We start from the raw sequence: 17,602 nt of genomic DNA, 5'->3' as shown, positions 1-17,602 counted from the left end.
GGTGTTACTAGGGGGGTGGAGATCGTAATAAAAATAGGGGAATGGTCGGATAGTAAAATGGAATCTATACGGGTTTTGGAGCATAATTGGAGGTGAGATTTGGAAATAAATAGATAATCTAGCCTCTGGTATGAGCCATGGACGTTAGAAAAGAAGGTAAAATCCCTTTCAAAGGGGTTAAAAATTCTCCATGTATCAACCAGGTTCGAATCGTGAAATATTTTATTTATGGAGTTAAGTTTCTTTTGAGAGAGGGCAGACTTTTTTGTTGAAGAGTCTAGGATGGGATTCAAGGCAACATTAAAGTCCCCTCCCATGACAACAATGCCTTCCTGGAAAGACTCTCTATAATCGGGCAGATAGAGTCAAACCAAGATGCCTGATTGACATTGGGGGCGTAAATATTAATTAATGTGTATATACGATTCGCTATAGAACCTTTTAACATTAAATATCTTCCTTCTGCGTCTTGAATATGCGAGGAGTATTGGAAAACTGTATTCTTGCTGAAACCAATACTGACTCCCTTGGAAGAGGAGGAGCCTGAGCCGCAGTGGAACCACACAGGGAAACTAGAGCGAGATAGATCAGGATAACGGTTAAATTTAAAATGGGTCTCTTGAAGAAATAATATAGCGGCGTCTTTTTTCTTGAGTAGAGAGAAAATTTGACACCTCTTGGAGGGGGCATTAAAACCTTTAACATTAAAGGACGCAACTGTTAAATCAGCCATTTCGCAACAGTTTGTGTGTGGGGCCACTGAAGACCCTGGCTCCTTATATGGAAGACATACCAACTAGGCCTCAACATTGTATGAACACTGTAAAGCAGTTTAGATGTGTGAACATAGCAATTTGGCAGGTATAAAAAAATAATAAATGTATGGAGACATCCACAAAACGGAAACATAAAACAAAACCTCATAAAGTATGAGAGAAGGGGAAACCACATAATAATGCAATTCAGCAATAACACTTTGAATTCCATTGTGAAGGTGTAAGGGGGGATATATAGTGACTGTAGTCATCACCCTATGCCAGGATGTATGACCAGACAAGAATATAGCAATTGAGAATAGAACGGGAATGGTCAGACCTATTGTGATGAATAGGTGTGAAAGAGCGCATATATGGGGGGACAGAGGAGAGATATACAGAGGTAAATGAGTAAGGAGATGGGTGAAAGAGTTATGAGAAAGATTATCATGCATCTTACAAATACTGCTGATCAGGTGAGTGGTATGATACCATGATAAGTGCTAGGATGAGCAGATAATATTCTCAATCCCCCATGGTTAGCCTCCTCGGAGTGGAAAATGAAGGATCTCTTCTGGTTCTGGCGTTCTTGGGGGTACGTTGCTTCTCCCACGGAATAGGAACCTGAAGATCCGGGAGGAGTGAAAGGTCCTGGATTACGTCCCAATTTTGGATTCCTAGGGGGGCTATGTTAAGCTGAACATAGACTTGGTCCAAGTCCGTGTGGGAGGTGATATTCATCCTGCGGCCATCATGAAAAAAGGACAGACCGAAGGGGAAGGACCATCTGTATTGAATATTATGTGTTCTGAGCCAGTCCGTCAAAGGCTTCAGAATTCTTCTCTTTCTCAAAGTGGTCTGGGCCAGATCCTGGAAAATAGAGATATCGAAACCATCCCAGGTTGGATCTCTGGTGGATCGCGCTTTGGAGAGGATAGCTTCCTTTACTTGGAAGCTTAGAAATTTGCATATGATGTCCCTGGGGGGGGCCGTTGGTGCTGGTTTAGGTCGGAGGGCTCTATGTGCCCTTTCCAGGATTACCTCATGTGCAGAATCCGGGCCCAGTAAGGAAAGGCAGATTTGGATGATTGTCTGCGGGATATCGCTTGCGGTGACCGATTCTGGGATACCGCGAAAACGCAAGTTGTTGCGTCTTCCGCGGTTTTCTTGATCCTCCACTGCGCAGTATAATGCGTATAGATTGCTTTGAACTGAGGATAGTCGGCCAGCAACTTGGATCTGGTGATTCACCAAGACCGCATGCGATTCTTCTAGTACCTCTACTGTCCTCCCGATATGTCGGACATCTTGTTTGATGGCAGAGAGGTCTGTGCTCAGGGGTTCCAGTGCAGACGCAAGGGTCGCCGACAGTGCTTCTTTGAGGTAGGATCTGGAGATCGGGAGGTTGTCTGCTGGGTCTTCTACCTCCGGCGATGACTCCTTGTCTCTCTTTGTAAAGCCGGCGGCGCGTGGTGAAACCGGCGCCATTTTGTTGTCTCGGGCTACAAATGCAGCGGCGGCTTTCTTGACAAATTTATCCATGTCACCTTTGTTTGCCACCTGTCTGTTCGAATCCGAGGATTCTCCAGCCTTTGAGCCACCGATCTTGACCATTTTTATGTCTGGGGGCTAATTATAAGAGCTGTAAGGGTGATATTTAGTACGGAGCTGCAGCCTCAGGCAACCATCAGCTTCAGGCGCTAGCTCCGCCCCCCATCCCCCATTGACTTTTAATGTAAGTCAGGACGGATCCGTTTTGACTTTGTTCTTCATAATGCAAACTGATCTATTCTGAACGGATACAATCGTTTGCATTATAGGTGCAGATCTGTCTGTGCAGATACCAGACGGATCCGCACCTAACGCAGGTGTGAAAGTAGCCTTAGCTAGATTTGTCTATAGAACAATTTAAATGCACCGCAGAACGGTTAATATGACGTACATATATTTCCTATTAATACACCCCGTAAATGGCTGTATCACACAGAACTTGCACCCCAATAACAACCAAGGATATATCATATAATGCAAACCTAAAACCAGCAGTAAAACTGCAAATTAGATCCCCAATAAATGCAGCAAGGTGTAATAGAATTGCTCCTATTACTCAGGCTGTCATCTCCCCTACTGTTTTACATAAATGCTGTGGAATGATTCCTCCATATCCTTTCCCTACACCTTGAATAATCTTTCCCTGAACTTGTATATCGTTTTTTTCCGGCACAATAAAGTCTTTCCTAGCACTGTCCCTAGCACTTGCTGACGTCTCTCCCTGCACTAAGAGCACTGGAAAATGGCAGAATTCAAGATGGCTGAGGCTATTTATAGTGCTGTAACATCACAGGGCTGGCTGGCTGGCTGCTGATTGGCTGCATGTATGGCATTGTGGGTGATCCCTCGTTCCCAGAGTTCTTTGCTCCATGTCCTAACACGTGCAGCAGCCATTTTAGGAAAAACAAAAGTGAAATTTTGGTCCAAAATTCGGATCAAATTCCACTTTATCAACTTCGATTCACTCATCTCTATCTCTAAGGCTACTTTCACACTAGCGTTCGGGGCTCCGCTTGTGAGCTCCGTTTGAAGGGGCTCACAAGCGGCCCCGAACGGATCCGTCCAGCCCTAATGCATTCTCAGTGGAGGCGGATCCGCTCAGAATGCATCAGTTTGGCTCCGTTTGTCCTCCGCTCCGCTCAGCAGGCGGACACCTGAACGCTGCTTGCAGCGTTCGGGTGTCCGCCTGGCCGTACGGAGGCAAACGGATCCGTCCAGACTTACAATGTAAGTCAATGGGGACGGATCCGTTTGAAGATGACACAGTATGGCTCAATTTTCAAACGGATCCGTCCCCCATTGACTTTCAATGTAAAGTCAAAACGGATCCGTTTGCATTATCATGAACAAAAAAAAAAAAAAAATTTTTTTTTTTTTTTTTTTGTTCATGGTTATGCAAACGGATCCGTTCTGAACGGATGCAAGCGTTTGCATCATAGGAGCGGATCCGTCTGTGCAGACACCAGACGGATCCGCTCCTAACGCAAGTGTGAAAGTAGCCTTATATGTATGGGGATCCTCACTTTCAGTTTTGGGGGAAGGATGAGTCATTTGGTATTTTAATGTACTCAAACCTTTGTCGGCCATTGGTGCCTTATTTCCTTCTCCCTATTGATATATATATATTTTTTATAAATGTTCCTTCTTCAGGCACCAAGAATATATTTCCTTTTACTCACCACTTTCCCTTCACACTTGCCAAGAAACATTCTTCTCTGGCGTTCCTCCAGCCATTTATGGTACCTGAAAGGCAGATAGTCCGTTCCGTTGTATATCCCACCAGAGATGGACATCACTTCTTCATAGTCTTCAGCTGCTGCAGGTACAAAATCAATTTGTGGAACAGATGTCTCAACCGACATGGTGTCAATGCACAATCCAGTTGAGTGCATCTGCTGAAAGAAGAGAAGAAGAAGGTTATGAAACCAGGCAAAGTTCACCAAGTATGACACACCCTGTGTCTATGAGAACAGAGTTGTTTAAAACATATAGCATGCAGGATTCATAATGGTTATTTATTAAAAGACTTTAGGGTTATTTACTTAGAGGGTCCAAATGTGCAAAACTTCAATCAAACCAAATCAAAGCAGAGGTTTTATTACAGGTTGGATAGTGCAAAGATAGTGCATCTCTCTCACTATCGCAGCTCAGGGGGATGACTCCTTTATACTGCAGCTTTCTCCCTATTACAGCTCAGGGTCATATTCTTTTTGCTGCATCTGTCTCCCTATTACAGCTCATAGGTGTATCCTTTCTGCTGCAGCTATCTCTCTTTCAGAGCTCAGTGGATGTGTCCAATTTGCTGTAACTCTCTCTCCCTATCACAACTCTGTGTTGTATCCTTTTTGCTGTGGCTGTCTTGTAAGCCGTGTACCGGGTTGGGCTCCCCAGGATACAGTGAAGTCACAGACAAGGAAAGCGACACTGACACCAGCTTTATATGCAAGAACAGAAACTTTACTTTGGAAACAGTAATAACACAAGTACAAGCATAATAAGTAATACCCCAGGCCCACAGTCACCATCCCTGTCCGAGTGACAGACCTAGCCCGTTGGCGCACACAGCAGAGCCTACAAGTCATGCTGTGCCGCTATAGAGGACACACCTAACCGGTGGCAGATGCAGCAGAGCCTGCAAGTCAATTACTGAGCTGAAGTCTAGTACAATAAGGCCTACCAAAGCTATAACCCTAACTAACTAGCTAATACAAGGCCTAGGCTAGTCTCTGCTACTTTAGGCGCCAAACAGTATAGTACAATTGGTAATCAGGTGTACTGACCTGTGTCCATTCTGGGCCCTAGGATGCCGCTTACACGGGATGGCCACCAAGCTCTCAGCAACCGTGTGGCCTTGCTTGATGATAAGGCTTTCTGTCCATACACTGGAACTGGTCTTCCTGGGACAACCTCTCTTTCAAAGAGCTGGATCCAGACAGGGGAAAACAGATACTCTCCTTCCTTTGAGTGTCCATTCACTGCCGGACATCCGCAAGCCAGGATGGAATCGGATTCAGTCCCTCACAGCACAATCATTCCACCTTGTCAGATCAGCTCAGACATCCTGATTTTCAGAAGCAGCTTGCATGAGTCATCATCTGCTTTGCATATGCAGATCCCAGAGTGTGCTGACTGTGCTGCAAAACAGTGGCCTCTAGTGCCCGGAATGCCAAATGACAGCTCCAATACAATTTAAACATAAACATTATACAGGCAGAGTTTATCCACAATCTCACATGCCACCCCACTTGAAGTTGTCGTCCTCGGCAACTCTCCCCATACAAACTCTTCCTGGGCATAGCGCTGTGGAAGCACACCATTGGGCCTCGCTGACCTTCTCAGATTGAAGGTTTCAGAAGTACTGTGGACATCAGGCATATTTGACAAGAGAGGAGCTGTTGACTGATCAGCATTGCACCTCTGTGGACATCTGGGCAGGGACAACCCACCATTCCTCCTCTTCCTCATCTGAGGGACTTTCCTCCATACTCGGAGGCATACTCGGTGTAAGTTCCGTGAGGGCCCTCCTGTCCCTACTTGCTCTACCTCATAGACCGGAATAGCGGGGTCTACCCTTCTCTTCACCGTGTATGGAAATGCCTCCCACCATCCATCGAACTTCCCAGATGGCTGTTTGGCTTTGACCATAATCCGATCACCCGGGACATACCCATCTTTCTGCACTGGTCTTGGGTTAGGGTGTACTACCTGTCCCAGGCGCTCCCCCACAACCTTGTGGACCGCTCTCAGCCAGCGGCGGTGCTCCTGCACCCATGCGGTGGTACTTCTCGGTGGGGGCTCGATCGGGTTGGGCATGTTGAGATCTTCAATCTCCCGTCCGGCTCGTCCAAACATGAGCATATGTGGAGAGTACCCGGTGGTACTGTGTACTCTGTTATAGGCCCACATCAACTCAGGTAGGTACATGGGCCACTGGGCTTTTTGACTGTCTTCCAGAGTCCGCAGCATCTAAAGCAAGGTGCGATTGAAGCCTTCTCATGCCCCGTTTCCTTGTGGGTGATAAGGAGTGGTGCGGGAGCGTTCAATCCCATACAGTTGGTACAGTTCACTCATTAGAGTGCCCTGAAAGCATGCTCCCTGGTCAGAGTGTATCCTCCGTGGACACCCGAACACCTGTATAAAGTGTTTACAGACAGCTTCGGCGGCCGACTCTGCGGTTTGGTCTCTGGTAGGCACAGCCACTGCATACTTGGCAAAGTGATCTGTCATGACTAGACAGTATGAGTGTCCCGAGGTACTGTAGAGTACCCGATCTGTACATAATCGATCATCAGAAGTTCTAGGGGTGCTGAGGTGCAGATGGTCTGCACAGGAGCCCGCTGTTCAGTACTCTTACTCAACCCACAGGATCGACACTTAAGACATGCCACGGCCACCATGTTGGCCAGATCTGGACAGTATACCAGCCATTGGAGCCACTTGAACATTTTGTCGCTCCCAAAATGAGCTCCCTTTTCATGAGCTTCCCTGGTGGCCTCCGGTCCCAACGACATAGGAATGACAATCTGTTGCCGGTACTGCAGCTCTGACTGTAAGTATATGATCTGGCACAGGAGGCCTTGGGTAATTGTCAGCTTGTCCCACTGCCTTAACAACTTCTGATCCTCTGGGGTCAGACGGGCTCTTTCTTCTGGCCGAGGCCAGATCTTGCTCCGAACCCATTCTTTCACTTTACACAAATCCCGGCAGCTATTCTGGACTCTCTCCCAATCAGTCAACGTTTTCCCCAGCACCAGCGTCATTCCAGACGCCACCCCACTTTAATAACATTGTCATTTTTGGCGGCATTCTCTTCATATTCTTTTTCAACTTGGTACAACATTTTGCAGGCCATAAGGATTGAATTGTGCCATAAATGTAGTTAATGTTTGCATAAGCTCTGTATTTATTCCTGAGTTGGCAGAAATTTGCATTCTTTGTTCTGCAGCTTCAGAGGGATCTAAAATGTAGAATTGTGCAAACTGTCTGTTTTCACCCTGTTGAGGATGCAGTGTTCCTGCTCTGTGACAAATCCAACCATGGATTCGAAAACAGTATGGCCCATAGCCAGAAGGCGGACTAATGTTAGCTCCCATAGATGCAAATGCTAGAGCACTATTTATTGACCTATATTTTGCATGAAATTTTTGCTGTAATGATGCTGACCCATCATGAGCTGCTGTATAAACGGATTTGTTCGAATTGGTTGAAGATTTACTTTTCCTTTTGAGCAACACTGTAAATTTTTGATCAGATGGTCTTTCTCCTTCAAAATGTTTTGCTTGACAAAAATTGCATATCTGATTTAAATCTCCACATGTGTGGGGTATAATGTTACCCTCATTAATATTAACTATATCATTTATCATTGCCATTCTTTCTATTGTTGCCCGGGATTCGTTATTTTACACTCGTTTACTTCGGGCCAGTCTCTGTTAGGCTACTTTCACACCTGCGTTAGGTGCGGATCCGTCTGGTATCTGCACAGACGGATCCGCACCTATAATGCAAACGCTTAGATCCGTTCAGAACGGATCCGTTTGCATTACCATGAAAAAAAAAAGAAAAAAAAAATTTTTTTTTTTTTTTTGTTCATGATAATTCAAACGGATCCGTTTTGACTTTACATTGAAAGTCAATGGGGGACGGATCCGTTTGAAAATTGAGCCATATTGTGTCAACTTCAAACGGATCCGTCCCCATTGACTTACATTGTAAGTCTGGACGGATCCGTTTGCCTCCGCACGGCCAGGCGGACACCAAAACGCTGCAAGCTGCGTTCAGGTGTCCGCCTGCTGAGCGGAACGGAGGCCAAGAGGAGCCAGACTGAGGCATTCTGAGCGGATCTGCATCCACTCAGAATGCATTAGGGCTGGACGGATCCGTTCGGGGCCGCTTGTGAGAGCCTTCAAACGGAACTCACAAGCGGAGCCCCGAACGCAAGTGTGAAAGTAGCCTAATTGTGCTTGCCGCAAACATTGTAATTGTCGTTCTTCTGATGTAAGACTTGCTCTCCTAGCTTTTTCTCTTTCAGCATGTCTCTTACGTTTTTGTCTTTCTCTTATATCATTTATCCTCTCCTGTGTGGCTGTTGATAAATGTGTTGTGTCTGTTTGTAGATCTGTTATCCTGCCTCTTTTTATTGCTTGTTGCTGACGTAGTGTTGCTCTCCTAGCTCTGTGTGCTTTCACATTTTTCAGACGCTCATTTTCCTTTTCTTCAATAGATCTATTTGCTCGTCTTTGTCTTTCTCTTAGAGATTGTTTTTTACGCTGATTTTCCTGTTCTTCTATAGATCTATTTGCTCTTCTGAATCTTTCTCTTTTAGCGTTTTTGTGACACTCATCTTCTTTTTCTTGAATTGATCTATTTGCTCATTTTTTTCTTTGTTTTTCAGCCTTTCTTTTTTTGATTTTTACTTGCTGACTTGACTGTTTCTCCAGGAGAATTTGGTTATGTAGGGTTTCATTGTCTGTGTCTTTTGTCCTACTTGATGTGTCCTTTTTTTTGGGTGGCATGTTGTTAGTAAAAATTCCAAGTAATATAGGCTTGTACTTTTATAATTTTAGAATATTTTCTCTTACTGTAATACTGACTTATACGTAGCTGTAATATGCGTCACTGGCACTGACTTTTGGTTGAGACTGCTGTCACTGTGACTGGAGGCTGATATGACTGCCACTGACTGGTGGTGCTGAGACCACTTGCACTGTGACTGGTGACTGATACAGCTGTCACTGACTGGTGGTGCTGAGACCACTGGCACTGTGACTGGTGGCTGATAGAGCTGGCACTAACTGGTAGTGCTGAAACCACTGTCACTGTGACTGGTGGCTAATACGCTTGGCACTGACTGGTGGTGCTGAGACTGCTGTCACTGTGACTGGTGGCTGATATGGCTGGCACTGACTGGTGGTGCTGAGACCACTGGCACTGTGACTGGTGGCTGATACAGCTGGCACTGACTGCTAGGACTGACTGGTGGTGCTGAGACTGTGGGCACTGTGACTGGTGCCTGAGATGGTTGGCACGAACTGCTGGCACTGACTGGTGGTGCTGAGACTGCAGCTGATAGCTGAAACAGCTGGCGCTGACTGGTGGCTGAGACGACTGGCAGTGCCACGTGGTGCTGAGACTGCTGGCACTGTGACTGGTGGCTGATACCGCTGGCACTGACTGGTGGTGCTGAGACCACTGGCACTGTGACTGGTGGCTGATAGAGCTGGCACTGATTGGTGGTGCTAATACGGCGGGCACTGTCACTGGTGGCTGATAGAGCTGGCACTAACTGGTGGTGCAGAAACCACTGTCACTGTGACTGGTGGCTGATAGAGCTGGCACTAACTGGTGGTGCAGAAACCACTGTCACTGTGACTGGTGGCTAATACACTTGGCACTGACTGTTGATGCTGAGACTGCTGTCACTGTGACTGGTTGGTGATACGGCTGGCACTGACTGCTGGCACTGACTGGTGGTGCTGAGACCACTGGCACTGTGACTGGTGGCTGATACAGCTCGCACTGACGGCGGGCACTGTGACTGGTGGCTGATAGAGCTGGCACTATCTGGTGGTGCTGAGACTACTGTCACTGGTGGCTGATAGGGCTGGCACTGACTGCTGTTACTGTGACTGGTGGCAATTATTGCTGGCACTGATTGGTGGTGCTGGCTAATACTGCTTGTAGCAGCTGCAGTGTGTATCTGAGAGCAATTTCTGTCACTGTGCATGTAATGGCGGCGCTTCTTATGCACTCTGCTCCAACTGACACCACACACCATAAGAGGCGGTTATTGGCCAGCGGCACAGTTGTGGGGATGGTGTGATTGGACGGCTCCATGCTGTGGGCGGTCCGTACAGCGTGTGGTGCGCCGTGTGTTTATTGGCTGGCGCAATTGTGGGCGGTCGGGGCGGCGACTTTGATTGGACGGCCGCGCTGCTGTAGGCTGTCCGGGCTGCATGTGATGCGCCGTGTTTTTATTGGCCAGTGGCGCGGTGCATTGGGTGGTCCCTGCTGTGTTTGTGTGGAGTGTGTGCTGATTGGTTTGTGCGCCGCGCATGCGCACTTCACTAAGGCTACTTTCACACTGGCGTTTCAGGGTCCGGCTGTGAGATCCGTTTCAAGGCTCCAGTTTAGCCCCAATGCATTCTGAATAGATGCGGATCCATTCAGAATGCATCAGTTTGGCTCCGTTCCGCCTCCATTGCGCTCTGGAGGAGGACACCAAAACTCTGCTTGCAGCGTTTTGGTGTCCGCCTGGCGGTGTAAGTCAATGGGGACGGATCCGTTTACATTGACACAATATTGGTGCAATTGTAAACGGATCCGTCCCCCATTGGCTTTCAATGTAAAGTCAGGAGTCCCTATTAATATACCATTGGATCGGAGTTTTCTCCAATCCGATGGTATATTTTAACTTGAAGCGTCCCCATCACCATGGGAACGCCTCTATGTTAGAATATACCATCGGATTTGAGTTAGATCGTGAAAACTCAGATCCGACAGTATATTCTAACACAGAGGCGTTCCCATAGTGATGGGGACGCTCCAAGTTAGAATATACTAAGAACTGTGTACATAACTGCCCCCTGCTGCCTGGAAGCACCCGATCTCTTACAGGGGGCTGTGATCCGCACAATTAACCCCTCAGGTGCCGCACCTGAGGGGTTAATTGTGCGGATCTCAGCCCCCTGATCGGGTGCTGCCAGGCAGCAGGGGCCAGACCCCCCTCTCTCCCCATTATTAAAAGCATCAGTGGCCAGTGCGGCCCCTCCCTCCCCAGTATTAAAAGCATTGGTGGACAGTTTGCATATGTGTCTCCCACTTGTTAAGGAACCAAAAGTAATGGGACAGAATAATAATCATAAATCAAACTTTCACTTTTTAATACTTGGTTGCAAATCCTTTGCAGTCAATTACAGCCTGAAGTCTGGAACGCATAGACATCACCAGACGCTGGGTTTCATCCCTGGTGATGCTCTGCCAGGCCTCTACTACAACTGTCTTCAGTTCTTGCTTGTTCTTGGGGCATTTTCCCTTCAGTTTTGTCTTCAGCAAGTGAAATGCATGCTCAATCGGATTCAGGTCAGGTGATTGACTTGGCCATTGCATAACATTCCACTTCTTTCCCTAAAAAAAACTCTTTGGTTGCTTTTGCAGTATGCTTTGGGTCATTGTCCATCTGCACTGTGAAGCGCCATCCAATGAGTTCTGAAGCATTTGGCTGAATATGAGCAGATAATATTGCCCGAAACACTTCAGAATTCATCCTGCTGCTTTTGTCAGCAGTCACATCATCAATAAATACAAGAGAACCAGTTCCATTGGCAGCCATACATGCCCACGCCATGACACTACCACCACCATGCTTCACTGATGAGGTGGTATGCTTAGAAACATGAACAGTTCCTTTCCTTCTCCATACTCTTCTCTTCCCATCACTCTGGTACAAGTTGATCTTGGTCTCATCTGTCCATAGGATGTTGCTCCAGAACTGTGAAGGCTTTTTTAGATGCCGTTTGGCAAACTCTAATCTGGCCTTCCTGTTTTTGAGGCTCACCAATGGTTTACATCTTGTGGTGAACCCTCTGTATTCACTCTGGTGAAGTCTTCTCTTGATTGTTGACGTTGACACACATACACCTACCTCCTGGAGAGTGTTCTTGATCTGGACAACTGTTGTGAAGGGTGTTTTCCTCACCAGGGAAAGAATTCTTCGGTTATCCCCCACAGTTGTTTTCCGTGGTCTTTCGGGTCTTTTGGTGTTGCTGAGCTCACCGGTGCGTTCCTTCTTTTTAAGAATGTTCCAAACAGTTGTTTTAGCCACGCCTAATATTTTTGCAATCTCTCTGATGGGTTTGTTTTGTTTTTTCGGCCTAATGATGGCTTGCTTCACTGATAGTGACAGCTCTTTGGATCTCATCTTGAGAGTTGACAGCAACAGATTCCAAATGCAAATAGACCACTTGAAATGAACTCTGGACCTTTTATCTGCTCATTGTAATTGGGATAATGAGGCAATAACACACACCTGGCCATGGAACAGCTGAGAAGCCAATTGTCCCATTACTTTTGATCCCTTAACAAGTTGGAGACACATATGCAAACTGTTGTAATTCCTGCACCGTTCACCTGATTTGGATGTAAATACCCTCAAATTAAAGCTGACAGTCTGTCTGTCTTTAGTAAAGTACGTCTTGTTCATTTCATTTCAAATTCATTGTGGTGGTGTATAGAGCCAAAAATGTTAGAATTGTGTCGATGTCCCAATATTTATGGACCTGACTGTATATATATGTATATATATATATATATAGTATACTGCCATCTGTAGTATATATATAGTATACTGCCCTATGTAGTATTGTTGTAGAGATTTGCTTTCATCAGATGTCCATATCCAAGCTGCGCTAAAATTGTGCCGAAGTACGCCAACCACAAAGAATTTCCCCCATGCTTAAAAGCACAAGTATCAAGCTCCTTTGTGTCAGGAAATGTAACACTCAACTGGAGTCAGACAAAGGTATCTTCATCCTGAGTTTCTGTTGAGCACTCCCCCTCCTCCTGCCCAGTCTATTCACTTTTATTTTATAGCCACCAAAGGGGTAACAATAGAAAGGGGCAGGCCCGTCACCCGTACAGGATTAACAAGCGAGGAGCCAGAACTACTATTAAACCTATAGCTGATATTACCCTCTAAGAATGTATCGTTATTGTCACGGTGGGGAGTGGGGGAAACTCCCCACCGTGCGGTGTCAAAGGGTAAAGGGGGATCAGCCTGGCCAAAAGGAGTAATAGGGGGGCAGGTCACCTCCTACAGCGTCCCTAATCCTCTCCCTGACTCCTCACCGCATGAACGGACCCCAATGGTAGGACGACTCATACTCTGGATTCCTAGAAACCCTAAGTCGCCCTGGTAATCCCTCACCAAGGAGCAGGGAAGAGACGACCTTTTCATCCCAGTAATGGAGGAACGGGAGTCTCTATCTGAGGCCAGGCTGCAAGGAGAGGGGAACACATACAGCATAAGGAGATGGCAGGTAAGCGAGACTAGTAACACACTTACCTGCCACAGACACACTGACTGGAACCCGTGCACAAGTGCTGGTGTCCACACCAACATTAAGGACACAGCACACACCACAAACCACACAGGGACCCAGGACACCCATAGCTGCAAAAACATGAACAAAACCCACTCCATACAATTTAAATAAGGACAGGAAGGGAAGGAGACACCGGGATAACATAGATGACCACAAGGGTGGCCCTCACTGGACAGATGGAACACCCTGGACTGGAGCAGAGCTCCAGCACCAACAACAGCTGAAGTACAACTGACTCCAGCCAGGAAACCACAGAAGATATAAGCTAAGTGACCACACCCAGTCAGGGAGTTAACCCTTACAACACCAGACAGAGGTAGGCTACAACTTAAAGGGGAAGTGCACACACAAGCATACTAAACCATGTAACCACCGGCAACAGCATGCGTAGCAACCATGTCACGGCAATCACCCAGAAGGCTGTGACACTGCCCCCGCATGCTCTCAAAGCAACACGCTGCCGCGGGCAACCGCAAGTGTGGCAATAGTGTCACAGCGTACACCATAGGCCGTGACACTCCCACCCCTCAAAGCCCCCCAACAAAAAAAGGGGAAACTAAAAGGAACACCCAAAAAACAACAGGGCGGGGGGGGGGGGGGGGGCACAGAATCAGCGTCAGTGCAAGCAAGTCTCTAAAAGACTGCTGCCAGCCCCTGGAACCACCTAGAAACCAGGCAGCCAGCAACCATACAGCTCAGAGAGACCGCACTGAACACTGAGTCCACCTCAGACACAGTTCACACAAGGTTGCTACGAGCAAGCATTCCCAACCAGCACACAGCCAGTACACCACAGGAATGCAGCCAGCACACAACACAAGTGACAAAACCACCGAGACATGGACAAGGGGAAGTAAGAAGATACAGCGTCAGAGCAAGGATGTCTCTCTAAGACTGCCGCCAGCCCCTGGAGCAACACACAAGAACCCAAGACACCCATAGCTGCAAAAACATGGGACAGGGGAATGTCTAGTAAACATGCTGGACACCAAACACCACCAGACATGTAACACCAAACTAGACAAACAAACACCCTGAACAAAACCCACTCCATACAAATAAGGACAGGAAGGGAAAGAGACACCGGGATAACATAGATGACCACAAGGGTGGCCCTCACTGGACAGACGGAACACCCTGGACTGGAGCAGAGCTCCAGCACCAACAACAGCTGAAGTACAACTGACTCCAGCCAGGAAACCACAGAAGATATAAGCTAAGTGACCACACCCAGTCAGGGAGTTAACCCTTACAACACCAGACAGAGGTAGGCTACAACTTAAAGGGGAAGTGCACACACAAGCATACTAAACCATGTAACCACCGGCAACAGCATGCGTAGCAACCATGTCACGGCAATCACCCAGAAGGCTGTGACACTGCCCCCGCATGCTCTCAAAGCAACACGCTGCCGCGGGCAACCGCAAGTGTGGCAACAGTGTCACAGCGTACACCATAGGCCGTGACACTCCCACCCCTCAAAGCCCCCCAACAAAAAAAGGGGAAGCTAAAAGGAACACCCAAAAAACAACAGGGCGGGGGGGGGGGGGGCACAGAATCAGCGTTAGTGCAAGCAAGTCTCTAAAAGACTGCTGCCAGCCCCTGGAACCACCTAGAAACCAGCAACCATACAGCTCAGAGAGACCGCACTGAACACTGAGTCCACCTCAGACACAGTTCACACAAGGTTGCTACGAGCAAGCATTCCCAACCAGCACACAGCCAGTACACTACAGGAATGCAGCCAGCACACAACACAAGTGACAAAACCACTGAGACATGGACAAGGGGAAGTAAGAAGATACAGCGTCAGAGCAAGGATGTCTCTCTAAGACTGCCGCCAGCCCCGGGAGCAACACACAAGAACCCAAGACACCCATAGCTGCAAAAACATGAGACAGGGGAATGTCTAGTAAACATGCTGGACACCAAACACCACCAGACATGTAACACCAAACTAGACAAACAAACACCCTGAACAAAACCCACTCCATACAAATAAGGACAGGAAGGGAAAGAGACACCGGGATAACATAGATGACCACAAGGGTGGCCCTCACTGGACAGATGGAACACCCTGGACTGGAGCAGAGCTTCAGCACCAACAACAGCTAAAGTACAACTGCCTCCAGCCAGGAAACCACAGAAGATATAAACCAAGTGACCACACCCAGTCAGGGAGTTAACCCTTACAGCACCAGACAGAGGGAGGCTACAACTTAAAGGGGAAATGCACACACAAGCATACTAAACCATGTAACCACCGGCAACAGCATGCGTGGCAACCATGTCACGGCAATCACCCAGAAGGCCGTGACACTGCCCCCGCATGCTCTCACCGCAAGTGTGGCAACAGTGTCACAGCGTACACCATAGGCCGTGACAGTTATGTTCTATCAACAAATGTCTCCTTGTGGCCCTTGCTAGTTTGAGGTGCGTTTCCCTCCCTAAAAATTAATCTAAACAAATAAACAAAAGTGATACTCTTCATTCTTTGACGTAGTTGAGCATCTTCTTGCAGAGATTGGTGTGGATCCAGTTGTCTCATCCCTCGAACTTCTGAGAGGTTGGCGTCATCAGCAGCACCTGGAATGGCCCAAGATATCTCGGCTCTAGTCCCATCCTCGGATGTTTCTTTAGCATGACCCAATCACCTGGTTGACTAGAATGAGCACTGCTTATTGAGTCTGGGTCCGGGAGAGACTCCCGAACCCGGTGGTGGACATCGGGTGATAACCCGTGGGGCTGCCTGGGGGAATCCCTGATGGAATAAACGGCTACAGCGGAACATTCAGGCAATGGATCGGCCGTGATTTTTTTTTTGCAAAAATCTGACCCTAGTACCGTCAAAGAAAAAGCAGTCGTGATGGTTCTCGACGTGATTCCCAACTAGGTTCGAAAAATTGATTGACAGTTGAGAGGTTAGAATGGTTAGTAAAAAGTTTGAAGATTGTTGTTTTCTGAACCACTCCCACCCCCCTTCTCATCGTCCTCAAAACCAGGAAGAAGAGAAGCTGGATTCAACATGGTGCATCGTCTCAAGGTTGGAGAGATGAGGGAGGGATGAGAGAGAGAGAGAGAGGGAGAGAGAGGGAGAGAAGCGACCCTGTCAGTAGTGGAGGTGGAAGTGACAGTTGGGGACTCACTTACCTCGGGTACTGGTTGTGTTTCAGTAGGCCCAGGTTTAGTGGATCTGGCCTGTTTCAACAAAGTCAGCCCAGATAGAGCCTCCTCTGCTTGCTGCATCGTATCCCTATCCTCAGCTTTCCCCTCAGGCCAGGTGTACATAATTTGGTTCTTCCGGATTGAAACCGCGTTCTGTACGCCCTGCTTAATTACCACGATTGACTTTTGCAGCCACCATTGTGCTAGTGTTATTGCTGAGTATGCCTTTTTTTTATTAAAAAGTAACTTTTATTTGTCTTAGATTAAAATTCAATAAAGGTCAGATAGTAGTGAATGATTCAGACCACTGAGAGGAATATAACGGTCCCAGCTATCAATCTCATGAGGCGAGGTTCTGCTGAATATTGCGGTCTCCTATCTAATACATTAGCCTAATAGAGCTTTCCCTAACAGCCCTAGTCTTCAGGCGGGGAATAGCTAGCTGGCTGTATGTCGGAGCACCCGTCGGGAACAGAGCGACCCCCAGCCTCAGGATACCTCGGACCTAACTTCAATTCCCTTATCTCCTGCTCATTAAATTGCCCTAGATAGCTTCAACGCATTTCGCCTATATTCATAGGCCTCCTCAGGAAGCAGTAAATCTAGGTTTGGCATTTAGTCATTCTCCGGCAGTGGCAAGGTAACAATGCACCAACTGACCTTATAAAGGGATACACGGCCGCCTTTTCCATCTGTGTCGTCATGTCTGGGCAGTCCGGGGCGGGTTACAGAGTAAATTACTACTACTGCGCTCGCTTGCCTGCGATTGCCTGCTGTGTCAGACGTGATGAATGGGGGGGGCGTGCCTGTTGCCATGGGGATCTGACTGCGCGTCCCCAGCAGGCTGAGTTATGCTGTTTCCTTCATTTAACTATATGTGTGCAGACATCGAGGCGATCCTGTAGGACAGAACACAGGGCTCATCTCAGCAAAATGTAATAAAGACAAATAGCCTCATGATCGCTCCCCACTGAGGCCGTTCACTATGTGAATGCATATTATATCTAGCTCACAGATCACATCCTCCAT

At 47.5% G+C, this 17,602-nt stretch overlaps 1 protein-coding gene across 1 annotated transcript in view; it reads right to left on the bottom strand.

The window, feature by feature from the left end:
• LOC120987262 (histidine N-acetyltransferase-like) overlaps nucleotides 1-17,331 on the bottom strand; it is a 44,016-nt gene extending 26,685 nt beyond the window's left edge. The window contains exons 1-2 of the mRNA XM_040415847.1: nucleotides 17,234-17,331; nucleotides 3,986-4,201 (exon numbers count right to left, since the gene is read on the bottom strand). Of these exons, the coding sequence (XP_040271781.1) occupies nucleotides 3,986-4,198 (213 nt within the window). The 5' untranslated portion in view covers nucleotides 4,199-4,201; nucleotides 17,234-17,331. The remainder of the gene's footprint in view (nucleotides 1-3,985; nucleotides 4,202-17,233) is intronic.
• Nucleotides 17,332-17,602: the final 271 nt, after the last annotated feature.

Source organism: Bufo bufo, chromosome 1 (genome assembly GCF_905171765.1).
Source record: "Bufo bufo chromosome 1, aBufBuf1.1, whole genome shotgun sequence".
NCBI lineage: Eukaryota > Metazoa > Chordata > Amphibia > Anura > Bufonidae > Bufo > Bufo bufo.
This window is presented reverse-complemented; position numbering and strand designations above follow the sequence as displayed.